Source organism: Necator americanus, chromosome IV (assembly GCF_031761385.1).
Source record: "Necator americanus strain Aroian chromosome IV, whole genome shotgun sequence".
Taxonomy (NCBI): domain Eukaryota; kingdom Metazoa; phylum Nematoda; class Chromadorea; order Rhabditida; family Ancylostomatidae; genus Necator; species Necator americanus.
Genome location: NC_087374.1, coordinates 17,768,195 through 17,783,005, shown reverse-complemented (window position 1 = coordinate 17,783,005; position 14,811 = coordinate 17,768,195). Strand labels below are relative to the sequence as shown.

Sequence of the window (14,811 nt, the reverse complement as noted above, 5' to 3'; positions counted from 1 at the left end):
AGAACTACAGAAAAGTTTTGAAAAAGCGTGATTCTACAGAATGTATGTAAGTCGGATGTTATAAAATTTCATACATTGTTTTTGTTACCGTATGTGGGCATCGCAACAAATACGTGCACAGTAACGTACCATTGCTCTTTTTTATCACTACGTAGATCCTGGCTTTTTTCTTTTATTAAAATGGTCAATAAGAAAGTGCAAATTAGTTTTCCAGGCACAGGTTTGTTTAATACATGTGTTAGTATTCAGTTCTTCTGCTATGACAACTCTATGAAAAGAATCACGCCGTCAAACAATAAACACCTTAAAACGTAATTCTTTCATCAATAATTGAATCATCTTCCTAACACTGAGATTTCGGACATTCACCTTTACTTCGTGTGAACAGAAGGTTAATGCTTCTATTCATGTTTGTGAGATAGATTTTTATATCTGGGAAATATGCTTGACTTCCACTATTGAGAAAGGCATTTTAGGAACATGTTTCAGTCTCCAGGGAACATTCTTCAAGATTTATTGACTGTGACAGAAAATATGACAAAAAATGGTTGCTTTTAAAATAGATTCTGTCATCATCGCAACTTCTTTCTCTGTTCATCATGAGCAAAAAGAAATTGGTTTTTTTTATCAATCTGTTATTTCATTTATTGTTTAGTTATAATTTGTTTTACATCCACAGTTTAGCTGTATTCGTCTGTGTTGAATACTAGGAGGGGGAAGCGTTTTAAGCAGTGTAGCTGGTAGTGATTCACGTGCACGAAGTTCTAGTGCTCTCCTTAGCATAGCAGAAATGTACACACATGTAATCGAAGTATGAATGTCTTTTTTACTTCTTATCATGCGCCTTCTTAACTTGAAACTTCCAGAAACAAACCGATATGATTTTGTGAAACTGTCTGTTTGTACTCTACAAAATAACGGAACATCCACAATAGCTCCATGCAGGGATATGGTACAAGGACTGTAGAACCGTATTTTGTGAATGTCGTAGAACTTTGAACAGAGTGGTTATTTAATGGTTGTTTCATATCTGTTCACGACCCGCATTCGCACCTCGTGATCCGGTTTTTAGGATCATCCCATCGGACCACAAGGAGGTGGAATTGTCAAATTCCGAAGGGTTTCCTGACTTGAAAGTCTTTTTTTTAAATGTTTCTGTGAAAGGTAATCTGCGTAATATAGACACAGGAACTGGATCTCTATCATTTTTATCTGATTCTTTGATCTTGCTTCTTGCAGATATCTGATTCCTTTTAAAGAGATTTTCTCTATTAAGTACTCACAGAGAGTTGGTCACGCATATGAGGACTAATGCTTTTCTTCTGTAAGATGAGATCCCTTACTTGAAATTGTTCACAACTATGACCATATTAGGTCAGCAGCCCTGGAAAGGGAAAATACTGATTATTGCTTTGCGCGCAAGTATCCACACTACTAACTTGAGATGCACATCGAAGCGGTGAAAAATAGCGACAAGGAGTGGAACAACAGAAACAACGAAATGATATTCAATTACAATAAGAAAAGGCTGAATGATTCCCATTTGATGAGACATATATCTTCCCTAAGTATTTTAAAAAGAAAACAAATACATCAGGATCTCCGTGCCGGTGTGGTGGCCAACGCTACTTTGATGTGCAGCCTTGATAGGGTTCCCCAGAATCGAATATCCGCCTTGGAATGCATTTAATTCTCAGTTAGTATCAACGGGAAGTATAGCAAGCTGCTTGCAAATTTTCCTGCTTCCTAATCTATTTCCAGATTCTTTCGGAAAAAAGAAGTGAATCTACTCCCGGCTCGCTTCGATACTTCCCCAGTACAGTATTCTGTAGTGTAATCCAAGGTGTACAGTGGTTCAGCCTTGCAAACATGCGACATGAGCATAGGAACAACGAGCAGCTCGAGGTCGTGTTGTCGTTCGTGATCGTCCACCTCTGCGTCATTGACGTCAGCTCTCTCTCGCATCCCTGGTCTCTGCCTCAAATGTTGGATGGTGTCGGTGTTTGAAGCATGGCAGAGGTTGTTTTTCACTACTACGCTGGTGTTTTGCAGTTCTTCTCCGTATTCACATCGAACCCATTTTCAATTTTGTGAATCTGCGCTGCTTACCAGTCTTATGGGCCGCATACTAGTTATTTGAACATTGCCAACCTTTACAGGAGCGGCATGGCTTTGTAATTTGGTCGATTTTCAAAAGTATCGCTGCAATTTTGACTTGGATCTGCATCAAATTGCGAGTGAAGTCCCCCTGTGTTAGTGAGACATTCATAGTTGTTTAGCGAAGATTTCAGTAACTTTCCACCCAACGTGGTTGTTAGCCTTCATTAAAGAACTCCGAGCATGTTCACGAAATAAATGAACTTTATCGGCTAGATCGAAAATACTGTGCTCTTTCGGAATTCTGCGTGTTGGTTGTTCTTGGCAACGTTTCTTCTTTGCCTTAAACTATCTCGTTGTTCTTCACGGTATCATTTTTAAAGCATTTTGAAAGTTATCCGTTCTTGACAACGAGTGTGAATGATATTTAAAGTTGCCCTTTCCATTGAGATATCTACTGTTTTTTTCTTTGCACTCCGATTCGTTTTTATGGAACTTTTCCTTTCAATTTGTGTCTGGTAACGTGAGAGCTCGTGTTTATCAATTGCAGCGAACATTTGTATACTACCAATAGTGCGCTTACACCTAAAATACGGCGAATGTTTCATTTGCGTCTATATAACATGAATACTTGTTTTAACTTTTTGACTGATTTCTATAGATTAAACACGTGTCTCATACGTTGTATTCACTTTAATATAGGAACTAAAGATGCCAGTGAAGTGAATCATTTGTGGAACGAATTGACGCGGGCGTTTCTAGCCATTGTACTAAACCAGAAAGTAGTACACGCGCGAACCGTCCTTTAGCATTTGCGACATTTTTTGAATTGCATTTGGCTTTGCAGACGTAACGCTTCAAGATCTGAGTAATATCTCATTGTGAACCCTCTGATTCAAAAACTCATCCAAACTATTGTATTCTCTCATATTTCTCTCAGCATTCATTTTTTAGTTCGTAAAGAGCCAAACATGTTTAATGTGTTAGCGCGTTTGTCTTCTTTACAATGTTTTTTCTTCTTCGTTTGTTCTTTTCAAGAAATAGGGCAGCTGGTTCGAAAACGGCCAAAGACACCGCTCGCGTTCCACGTGTGCCCTTGCTTCAGCCTTCAACCGTTCTCCACTCTCGCGATAGACTTTCTTTGCTTTTTTTATTTTGTCAGTTTAATGTAGCATTTGAGTTTGCCTTCATCAAATGAGTTGTAGGATTGTATTATGGGTGAAATTCGTTTGGAGGGTGATTCAATCGATTTGAGGAGTGAGGTTAGTTCTTCCCACTACATTTGTGACTGTTTCAACTAAATTTTATCTGTTTTTGACTGCTTTGTCCCCAGCGATTTAGTACGGCTCCTTGAGCGGGTTTTATGCGGAAGCCTTTGGGCTTTTGTCATCTTAAAGGTATCCGTATAAAATACATTGCATCATCGGTGTGGAAGCCATCAACATGCGACTATGTTTGCCGTGTCGACGATGTCCCTACTGTTTCCTTTTCTGATCGATTCATCTACAATTGTTGCAATTCCCTCTACTACATCCCTGCATTGCTTCTGTATTTCTCCTCTAATTCATATTTTGCAGGAAGAGAACGCAATGAGGAACGGTCCTCACCCTGTTCGGATAGTTGAAGTGGTTGAAGATGTAGATCATTCCTTTGAACTCAATGTTCCTGCACTAGAAGAGATTCTACTTGATCCAAAAGTTGCTGATAAAAAGGTAAGGAGTTGTTATATCCTGGCATTATATTACTGATAGTTATTTTTCAGTTTTCTACGTTACTTGTTACGCTTTTATGACTGTTTGATTATCTTAGGGTGGTAACGAACTAGAGTAGTTCAGAATTTGCCTTCAGGTAGTCTAGTTTATACGTCACAAAAGATTTGTATATATTACTACTATGTTCGAATTTGGAAATGGTTTTCAACGTTTGCTCTTACTGGATTCTTATAACAAAACTTCTCGGATGAGCTATCGACAGAATTTGAACAATCCTTTGAACAGTAATAAAAAAAAACGCTTAAGATGGATTATTCGAGTAATCCCTAAAGAAAACGTTTACGCCCCAAAAGCTTGCTAAAAGTTGGTTTCATTCTTTACAGTCATACATATGGGGCGCGACTAGCAGATTTTACTAAATTAGTTACTAAAATAACAAAATGTTACTCCTCTTCTTCATCCATAGTTCCCACTTGTCTAGTACGATTATTGTAAACAAAACTGTGCATGAAAGATGAGATTACCGCCTAGATGGCATCATCTTCCTTTTTCTTTTCATTACCTTGAAAATGTAACTCTCTTCTAAGAAGAACTGACAAAATGCGAAGATGAGATGTTAGATGACGTGTTGGGGAACCCATATGTCCGAATCAATTCCGATCAGCTGATAATGCTGTCGCTTTTATGTGCTACATGCAGTTCATGAGTGTCGGAACAATTAGATGCTGAACTTTTCGAAACTTGAAGTGCGCTCCCCTATTACATCAGGACTTAAATCAACTTGTATTTGAGATTATTAGTATTTTGTCCAAATATCATGTCTACCGAATAGAAAAAGAGTAGCCCTTAATCGGGATACACGTGGAGAAAAGATAGGCTCTAGGAGAGGTATAGAGTACTTCACTGAAGAAATTCATTGTCGAGTTCAGAAAAGAAACGAAAGAGTTCACTTTTTGACGACGGAAGGAAAACGTCATTAGCTGGCTCAAATATTGTGATCGCAGCAACTGACAAGCACCGATTTCGTTTCGGACACCATGGAAGAAATAACATCTTCGTTGCTAGCTTGCGTCATTTTCGGGCAAACTTTCAAGTTGAGCTCAACCTACATAATTGCAAAATCAATGTGTTTCCAACTTTTCTCTCCGAAAAATGCTAGTTATATCACTTTCAATATCGGTTTCGAGATTATTATCCAGAGATAACATCCAAGCACTGTGATACCTGTGATATCCGTCATTTCGATCGAATTTTTCTTTAGCATTTAGTAAGAACTAGATTTTAGCATTTAGTAAGAACTAGATTTTGAAAGATACATCATTGTGATCATTTCTCCTACCTTTTGACTTCGCGCTTAATGGACTATTGTATTTTTAACAAGACCTGTGAAGTCTGGTGAACAAGCGCGGCATGGAGTTTTTGTGTTTTCCGTCACACTCGTTTTGGACCGGTTTTACGTGTTGCTGGCATAATTATTGTAAAACATTCTCACGAAAAATTTGTGACAGAATGTGATTTGATTTTGAATACTTGAGGATGAAAAAAGTAACACTTTGTGACTTCTAAAAACATGGAACTACTTTTGCTTCCATTTTTGCGGAGTTTGCTTTTGAGAACTTTGATTTTTCTTGCATCGCTTTTGTGTACGAACCGTTATGATTCTTCTGTTTTTCTTGATTTTGCTCATCTTTTGCAGTAATTAGTGAATTTTCTAATATAGGTTGCTGTCATTGGTGTGGCTGGAGCATACCGAATGGGAAAATCCTTCTTGCTGAACTTTTTCCTACGCTACTTACAGTGGCGGTCAGATGGATCTGGTGAGTCCCTCGTTAGGTCAAAAGTTCTATCTTTTCGATTAGTACTTTAACCATTTATTTGTTTGTTTTGTTTATCATCTTTGTTTGGTAGTTTGTTTTACTTGAGTACAAAACAAAAGAGTTCAAAAGCATTTTTGAGAAATGAAATTAGTCCCGGAATATTTTGTATTGAAGTTGGTAAATTTTCTGTACAAATGAGGACCCTGCTCTAGTTTATCAAGTCATTCTCCTTTCGAAGGCGGTGAATCTCTTCTTATTTGCGAGCTGAATTCCTCATCTCTTATGTGAAATGACTTTAGTTGAGGTTGGATGCCTGACCAATCCATAATGAATGAATTACTATTTGTTTGCAGTTCATTTGCTCATTATGGCATTGGTTACAAGAATGAAAACTCGGTTTTCAGCAACAGTTTTTTTCTTCCTTTTTTATTATTACATATATCACCAGTTTTTTTTTTTTTGACCATGGACTCTGACCAGTTTACTTTTCACGACTGACTTATTTAGACGAAGACGATTCAGGGAGTTTGGATTGGCTAAGCGTGCACCCAGATTCACTGAAAGGATTTTCCTGGCGAGGCGGAAGTAAGCGAGATACTAACGGAATTCTTATTTGGAGTGAACCGTTCATTATGAAAGACAAAAATGGAGAAGAGGTCTTGCTTTTCTACCATCAATCTCTGTTGATTTGGAAAAGTTTAGAGTTTCTTTGCTTTAGATTGCCGTTATCTTAATGGACACACAAGGAACATTTGATTCGCAGAGCACTGTGAAGGATTGCGCGACCATTTTTGCACTGTCTACGATGGTCTCGTCAATGCAGGTAATTTGTTATTGCATTTATTTTCATTGTCTTGGCCTGTTGAGCGTTTGAGCGGACCAGTCCCGGTCGTAATTAGTATTTCGTTGAGTGAAGAACTATAATCTAATAGTCGCTCCTATAGATATTATTGAGCCCCAATGGTCTGATTCGCTATATTTTGTTTGTTTTGGCTCATAAAATATTTTTCTTCGCGGATTCTGGGACTACATAAATGTAAGCCAGTTTCTGAATATGGTTCGCACAGGTTCCGTTTTTTGTAGATGAGTGGGACTACGACTAAGTAAACAGGAATAGCTGACCAATTTTAGACTATCGTAGGCAAAAAGCGCTTCTACGGAATAAAATCATGATTAGAAGTAAAATTAAAAGGAAGCGATTAAGTGTCGTTGCATAGAAATTGCGGGACATACCTTAAACTTTGACCAACTCATTGGAATTTGTGGAAATGATTTTTGACACTTCTTACCTACACCTTCGGCTGCGTATTTGTGCCATGACTGTCCCTCAGAAAATCTGTTTCGTAACTTCATCAAACATAGTGTTTGAGAGAAATCGTCTTCGTTGCATTTTTCTCTAATGCCTGTTTAATATAGGTTGTTATTTTTAGATCTACAATTTGCTGCACAATATTCAAGAGGATCACCTCCAACACTTGCAAATGTTCACAGAGTACGGACGACTAGCATTGGAGGACAGTGCGAGCAAGCCTTTCCAGGTGCAGTTATTCTTTCTCTACAAGTTTGTTGAATAATATAAATAACTTTAATTGATCGCGATTCATTTTCTATGTTACACTCAATTTTTGTATGTAATTTGCCGAACATGGCCGTGCACTTTATCCTTTATCCTTTAATTTGTCGAAACCATGTTCTGCAAAATCTTTCTGGGGGTTAGGCGTATCCCTTTGTGTTAGCGCTTGCGGCTAAACTGAGGCCCTGACTAGCTATTATCGGGCTGCAGAAATCACTAAGCGTCCTTTTGGACCACTTCGAGCACCACAACCGCTCATGCAATTGCACCTGAGCTCAGATCGTTTTACTTTATCGGTTCTTTGGAAACCTTGGCCAAATCGATTGATGTTAGAGGTAGCATTTAGAAAAGAAGCGGTGTAACATTTATGAACACTGGGTTTAGTGGACTGTGAAATATGAGAATCGAACGCCTATCCGCTTGCCGCAATTTTCTGTCGAATGTATCTGTTACAACACTCACCCACGTTGATGCGACAACTGGCACTTAGTGCAGGGTAACCTCATTATATTTGAATAGGGATAGATGATTGTGTAATTGTAGAGCGGTTATATAAATTGAGAGTCGGAAAATTGTAGAAGTCAACCTTGTCCATTATTTGATGACTGGGAGGCAGAAAATGATCACGAGACATTGACTGATTTGCGACGTTTGCTTAGATTTGGACCTGGGTGTTTAATATTTTTGTAGAAAGACAATTTGCTGAACCGTCAACATTCATTTTCAAGTTTCTTATCTACTTTCCATTTTATACAAAATCATATCTTAGTTGGAAGTTGAAGTTTGAATTATAGTTTAATTTTTAGAATTCTTATATATCTACTTTGAATCATTGTTTTCATAATATAGAAATCATTAAGATTTGTTTATTCGTTGGGTATTTTTTGGAGTCAAAACACTTGTCCTTTGTAACTGAACAAAAAAGGTTATTTTAGCCTGAGTAGTATCTCCTTTTTTATTGAACCTTAACATGGTAATCCTTCATTCATTGTACATGTTATTTTTTATGGATTTCTTTTTCGATACGACCTGCTCCACGTAAGCGTTTGTCGCTGGTGAAAAGATTCTTATTGAAAACTATTAATTATTTCGATAATATCGAATGGGTTGATGAGCGAGCAATTAAGTGCACCCATTTCAAATGACAATATTTATAACTGCTTTGTTGTCTAGCTCTGTAAATCCCGATGTAGTCGTAACAATGAGGACCGATGTTCTTAGATTTACTGTTGTGCATACCCATAGGTGCGATAGAAAGGAGTCGGATTCTTCTCAGGCGAAAGGGATCTGGGTCATGGGGTGCAGCTCAAGTGATGGGGATCCCTTCGCCAACCATACAAAAGTGAAGGGGTGTCTACGCCAAATGTCCGAAAGTGAAGGGGATCGGAGCACTGGCTTCGACTATCGCATTTATGTGCACACCTACAAGACCTTTGTTCCTATTAACTTTTTAACTTTTTTCAACTTTGTTCCTATTAACTTTTTTTAAACTTTATTTCATCCCAATTATAATGTGTCTCAACACTCTTTCTATAGCAGCGTTACTGTCATTGACACATTTTTCCTGCTGTATCTCCAAAAAGAGTTTCTTTATCGGAAGAAGAAAGGGACAAGAGATTTGAAGAATGTTCATTGTTTAATTCTTGTACTGAATCATTATTATTCATTGCTATATCTATTATCTGTGACTAATTGCTTTCTTTTCGAAAAATGTTTTCATTTCTAACTGCATTGAAACCACATTATAAATGTTGTAACGTTCCGTGTGTAACACAGATAGGTGCTGTTGGTCTTCATTTATGTCTATCGGCTTTCTATTCAGTCTTTGCAATTCTTGGTACGAGACTGGTCGTTCCCATACGAAGCTGAATTCGGTTATGATGGTGGACAAAAGATTATGGAAGAACGGCTACAGGTGAGGATGACGCACCTAACATTTAACGAAGTCTGTGAAATTCTAATTAGTTCTTCCTTCAGGTGTCAGCGAAGCAACACCCTGAATTGCAACAGCTCCGACAACATATACGAAGTTGTTTCGAGAGTATTTCCTGTTTTCTCATGCCGTACCCTGGGATCAAAGTTGCGACCAATCCGGCTTTTACTGGATCTTTGGCAGGTTTGTTGAAATTTTTGTGATATTTTGCAATCATAAGAACTTCAAGGTTTTTGCAAAAAGGCAAGTTAGTCTAGTTGTTTGCCTTTACATTTTTATTTCTCTTCAATTTTTATTGGTTTTTTTCAGACATTGAACCCGAGTTTCAACAGCAACTGCGTATAATGATACCGCGGTTACTTGACTCGAACAACCTCGCCATGAAGGAGATAAACGGTCACAAAGTAACATGCCGAGAACTCGTCGAATACTTTAAGGTTATAATTGTTTTTTCTTCTTTCATTACTTACTTACTCAGATACTTGGATGGCCAGTCTTCACTGGACTTGCGGGCGCCAGCATCTCTTCCACTCGTTTCGTTCCCTCGCCATTGTCATCCAAGATGTTCTCAAGTTCCATGAGTGACGTTGACGAGATCCTTGGGCCGTATCCAGCTGAGCTCTCAGGTTCTCCATCCGTGTAGAGACACGTCACCCCATCTCGTTGGCGGTCTACCTCGAGGGCATTTAGCATCTCTTGGGATCCATTCTAGCGTTGTTTTAGTCCATCTATCGTCGATTCTTCTCATAATGTGACCGACCCATCTATGCTTTGCTTTCGATATGTATTACGCTGGGTCGCGAAGTCGGGACATTCCTCTTAAGTCGGAGCTACGAAGACCGGCTAGGTGTTGTGTGCGCCGATTAAACTTCATGAGACATCTTTCAAGAGCTCTGTGGGTAGTAAGTACCTTCCTAGATGTGGCTGCGGTGTCTGCCCACGTCTCCGCTGCGTAACAGAGCGCTGGAAGGACTGTCGAGTCGAACAGATAGGCACGAAGATCTTGGTCCGTCAGTTGATCCGTAGCTTCCTTGACGGGTGCAAATGCTCCCCATACCGCTCTTATCCTTCTATTCAGTTCTTCATTCACATTCACGAAGTTTCCACGATCTGAGACCCTTCAAGTTGTACTCCTCCCTCTTCGCAGTTGGCGTTCTTCATGAACGCTGTCTTCTTTCTGTTTATTCGCAATCCTATTCTCTTCCCTGCTTCGTTCAATTCGTTGAGCATCGTTTCTGCTTCATTGGTACTGCTCGAAAAGAGAACGATGTCGCCCGCAAAACGAAGGTTCGAGAGGAATTTTCCATTAACACGTATGCCCTTTTATTCTCAAGAAAGTGATTTCATTATCCATTGCTATGCATCCGTGAACAGCTTCGGCGATATAGTATTGCCTTGTCGTACCCCCTTTCCAATGGGTATGGTGAGATTGCAGTGGAAAAGCTGTATCCTAGTTGTGCATCGATCAATTGGCTAATTTGCTCACATACTGTGCGTCCACACCTTGATCGACCAGCGCTGACAGTATTGCATTCGTTTCTACGCTGTCAAAGGCTTTCTCATAGTCGACGAAGGTTAGAACAAGGGGAAGGCGGTATTCGCGGCAAAATTCTATAAACTTCGGCACAGCTGATGGAGTCTAGTTTGTTTTTGAGGCTGGGCTTCATCCACATTCCTAGATATGCCCGAGAAGATGATCTTAGTGAATATTTTGTATAACACGCTCAGCAAGCATATCGGACGTTAGTTCCGAAACTCTTCTCGGTTACATTTCTTATGGATAAGAACGGTTCACGAGGTCTTCCACTGGTCTGGGATCCTTTCTTTTTGAAGGTAGGACGTCATGTGCGCTGGAGAAGGTCTGCTGATATAAAATCAGGTCTGGGGCTGTGCCAGGTTTCATGCTGTTGATAGCGACTCGTACTTCCGAAGGGAGAATCCATGGTGGAGCTTCACCAGTGGGGATGATCGGGCTTGACACAGGAGTTAAGGAAAGGAAAAGTTCGAGTAGAAACTCTCCGTAATGACTTCCATCTCACGACGAGAAGACGTTCGGGTCCCGTCTTCGCTGAGGAAGGCTGCTAGCGGAATATTATATTCGCGGATATCCCTGGGGCACTTCCGTAGACTCGTTCTTCTTTGCGCTGTTTCCAGAATCTTCTTCTGCCTGTATTTCAAAAGATCCTCCCGCAACGCTTTTCTGCAGTTAGTTTTTGCTACTAACCGCTCAATGTGCGATGCATTCGGATCAAACCTCAAAACCCTTCTTCTTTCCGACAATTCCTTGGTGATCTTCGAAATTCGATCCAAGTTTGTCGTGCACGGCTTAGAGGTACGCTCAGTCCACGTCTCGTCCGTAGTAGTCTCGTAGTCCACGTTTGGGTCCTCCTCGATGTGCCAGTCACCTTGGTACAAGTAGTCCTCGAGTACGCAGTCGTCGTAGACGACTTCTTTTCTCCTTCGTTGCCGATAGCATAGATTCTTTTCCATCGTGTGACTGAGTCGTATTTTCGCACGAAGGAGACGGTGATTAGAACCTTTACAAAAGTTTGGTACTGCAGAGACGTCGAGTTGGTACCACCTCCGGTTGGGGAGTATGTGGTCGATCTCCGCACGAGTCGCACCGTGGGACATTGCCATGTCCACCGACGATGATCTTTCGTCATGAAAAGAGAATTCCTATAAAATACTCGAGCGGCGGACGGCAGCCCGGCGAGTTTCAGTTGCCGTTTTCATTCCGGTCCCATAGTCCAAATCTTCCCGTACTCCTCTTTCCTAGTTTTGCGTTGAAGTCCCCGACGGCGAATTTGTCGAAAGACTTCTCGTTGTGGATCACTTCCTGCAGCTCCTCGTTAAACGCGTCCAATTCGGATTCATCAGCTGCTCATGCTGGTGAATAACAAGATAGATGCAGATGGGTTTCTGGCGCAGAGGGCGGAGACGAAGAATAGCCAGAAGAGGTGACAGGATCACATGAAAATCGACAAGATGGACAGTACATGGGTGCACAACAAAACCAACACCGCCTACATTTCACGACGGAACCTTTCTTACACGAATAACGAGTCTACCGTCATTCATCTGTCGTACGTCGCTCATTCTGCACTTGGTTTTCTGCAGAGAAATCACGTGAAATTTGATACGCTTTGCAGCTCAGAGAAGGGCATGCAGATCAGCGTCCGTGGACCCTGCTCTCGCGTTGTAAGTACACAGTCTGAGACAGTCTCCATGGCGAGTCGTGCGTTTGTCGTTTTGGTCCAGAATCAAAGACGTCCTGAGCAACCTGAGGTTTGATAGCCTTTCACCGGTCGCCAAACCTTCCGACATCTGAGACGGCAGGACCCATTGTGCAGGGTACTGAGACAGTGAATATGCTGAAGTGGCAAAAAGACTTTTCCCCAAACTAAGCAGTCCTGCCACGTAGCGTTGCTTTCACCACAGGTCGTCGCCCAACCTATATGGATCAGGAAGCCACCTTGCGACCTTTTGCTAAGACGGTGGTGAATCTAAGACTCTGCCGGAGTACGAATCTCCGCTGTGCATCGCAGTTCGACGCCCAGAGTCACCTCCACGCCACTATGAAACACTCCACGGTAAACCGAGGTGGAGGCTTCTCTCATTGTTTGTGAGAAAATGTGGGATTAATATCTTAAAAGTGCCCTAAACGTAGTGCTTTTCAGTCGTACATGAAAATCTTCCAAGGACAAGATTTGCCGGAACCAAAGTCTATGCTTATGGTCCGTTTTTTTTTCGTTTTTCTCTTCTTTCTATGTATAATTTTGATTGTATCGTGTTTAATCACGAATCTGATATAGAAACTAGCGTCAAAATAAAGTTCGTAGAGCCTTCTTTGGAATTAAGAAAAATGTCACAATGATTCTATTTTATCTTACATTATTACTGATTAGGCCACAGCGGAGGCGAATAATTTGGCAGCTGTGGCTAGTGCACGGGCTCTATATCAACGAGAAATGGAGGAGGTAAATTTTCCTCAACATGTTTGTTTTGGAGATCCCGAATTTCTGAACACATTTCTTGTGGAAATTTGTTAAGATTTGCGGTGGAGATACTCCTTACATGAGCACTAATGAATTACGAGAGCAACATCAAATTTGCAAGGTTACTTATTTTTTCGCGGCTACTTGGTTACTCTTGCGGATAAATTCGGATGCATCGACTTTTGTTTTAGAATGATGCTATTCGAGAATTCCGCAATGCTCGAAAAATGGGTGGAGTGGAATATAGTGTGCAGTTTTTGGAAAAACTTGAGGACGAAATTGAGGTATGTGCCTTTACTCGCTGGAAATAGTTTAAGTGCTGAGTTCATTTCACCTTAACATCCTCTCCCCTCTTTGAAATCTCTGCAGGAGAACTACGAGTCCTACCTCAAAATGAACAACGGCAAAAACTTGTTTAAATCTATGCGCACGCCTGCTGTTTTGGTTTCATTGATGATTATTGATTATATCTGCCAAGAATTCTGCCAGATGATTGGATTAGACTTCTTTGCTGGTAAGGTGCTTTCTTTGTTCGAAATTCGCTTGCAATACCATGCTTTCTTGTTTAAGGGTTGTTCTCTTCTGTACTTGTAATTGTTATTGGAGCTCTTACTGTTTGGGCATATGCACGATATTCTGGGACACTTCGCGAAGCTAGTGGTTGGGTATGTTTCTGTCACTTTTATTAATTCCATACCCCTACTATATCTTTCTTTTCTACTGCTTTCACTTCTTTATTGACTCGCGAAAACTTGGAAAGTATTTATTTCTTGTACAGTAGAAAAGAAATTGCTAGTTTCATTCCCTTTTACTTCTTAGTTGTCATTCGTCTCGTTATAGGTTGATGATGCTGTGACGTTTCTGTGGACCAACTTTATATCACCGAATGCGGGCCAGCTTGGAGCATTGGGTGGCGCAATCCAGCTTGGAGAAAAACTTTCTGTACGTTTGAGGCGCACATATTTTTGATTTTCGGTTTATGCATTGATGCTATTATTTTTGCTATTGTTATTTTTGCAGAATTCAACGGCATCAACGTCTAACTCTTCACTTAAAACGCGCAAGAAGAATAATTGAACAGTTTACGGCTATTTCACGTTACCTTCGTCTTACCAGAATCGAAATGACAATGTTTTTCGCTACTAACTAGTCGTTCCTTAATTCTGCGCTATCATCACATTGACTATTCCTCTAGAAGTGGTGCAATGTCGTTTCGCTCTATAAGACCTTATATAGAGTTGGTTTTATTGTCGTTCTTACTACCTTTTTTCGGGCTTTGTATTTACCTCTTGATTTTTCAAGGGATTTTTTTCTCACCGTAATGTTGAAATTTGTTCTTTTTAAACATAATCTTGCTCCAATGACAGGGTGTAGCACATTGCTACGTGGCAATCACGTTCTTTTCAATTTTCGTTGCCCACTCGTTGTGGTGTATGAAGCAAACAATTGTAAAATTACTCTTCATAATCCCGCAGTACCACTATTATAGTATCGTTCCCTGGTTTCTTTTTCTTTTTTCCCTCACGGATGTGGTTATCTTTGCATTATTCAACTTTCATTTCAACCTCTCCCTGCTTGCGTGCAGGATTACGCCGTCAATTTGGCCGCAATTTCGTCACGGAAACACATCGTACTACCGGAATTCGTGATTTATTTGCCTGATAATTGGTGATATATAGAG

General features: G+C 40.3%; 2 protein-coding genes across 4 annotated transcripts; one reads left to right on the top strand and one right to left on the bottom strand.

Moving 5' to 3' along the window:
• Positions 1-1,746: 1,746 nt before the first annotated feature.
• RB195_001728 (uncharacterized protein) lies at positions 1,747-1,965 on the bottom strand (the record flags this gene model as incomplete). Its single annotated transcript, XM_064198650.1, has 1 exon — positions 1,747-1,965. One exon carries the CDS (start codon positions 1,963-1,965, stop codon positions 1,747-1,749), a length of 219 nt encoding a protein of 72 aa, XP_064054531.1.
• Positions 1,966-2,010: 45 nt separating this feature from the next.
• Positions 2,011-14,207, top strand: RB195_001727 (uncharacterized protein; the record flags this gene model as incomplete). Of its 3 annotated transcripts, none has more annotated exons than XM_064198649.1 (19): positions 2,011-2,019; positions 2,160-2,252; positions 3,303-3,359; positions 3,675-3,809; positions 5,530-5,626; positions 6,149-6,282; positions 6,345-6,449; positions 7,057-7,164; positions 9,022-9,114; positions 9,177-9,315; positions 9,442-9,569; positions 12,813-12,869; positions 13,041-13,112; positions 13,186-13,251; positions 13,322-13,414; positions 13,500-13,644; positions 13,701-13,795; positions 13,971-14,072; positions 14,151-14,207. In XM_064198649.1, 19 exons carry the CDS (start codon positions 2,011-2,013, stop codon positions 14,205-14,207), a joined length of 1,785 nt encoding a protein of 594 aa, XP_064054529.1. The 3 variants fall into 3 exon arrangements, with proteins under 3 accessions (XP_064054529.1, XP_064054530.1, XP_013304019.2); XM_064198648.1 differs by having other exon boundaries at positions 6,134-6,282; XM_013448565.2 differs by lacking the exons at positions 2,011-2,019; positions 2,160-2,252 and having other exon boundaries at positions 3,312-3,359; positions 6,134-6,282.
• Between the last annotated feature and the right edge of the window lie 604 nt (positions 14,208-14,811).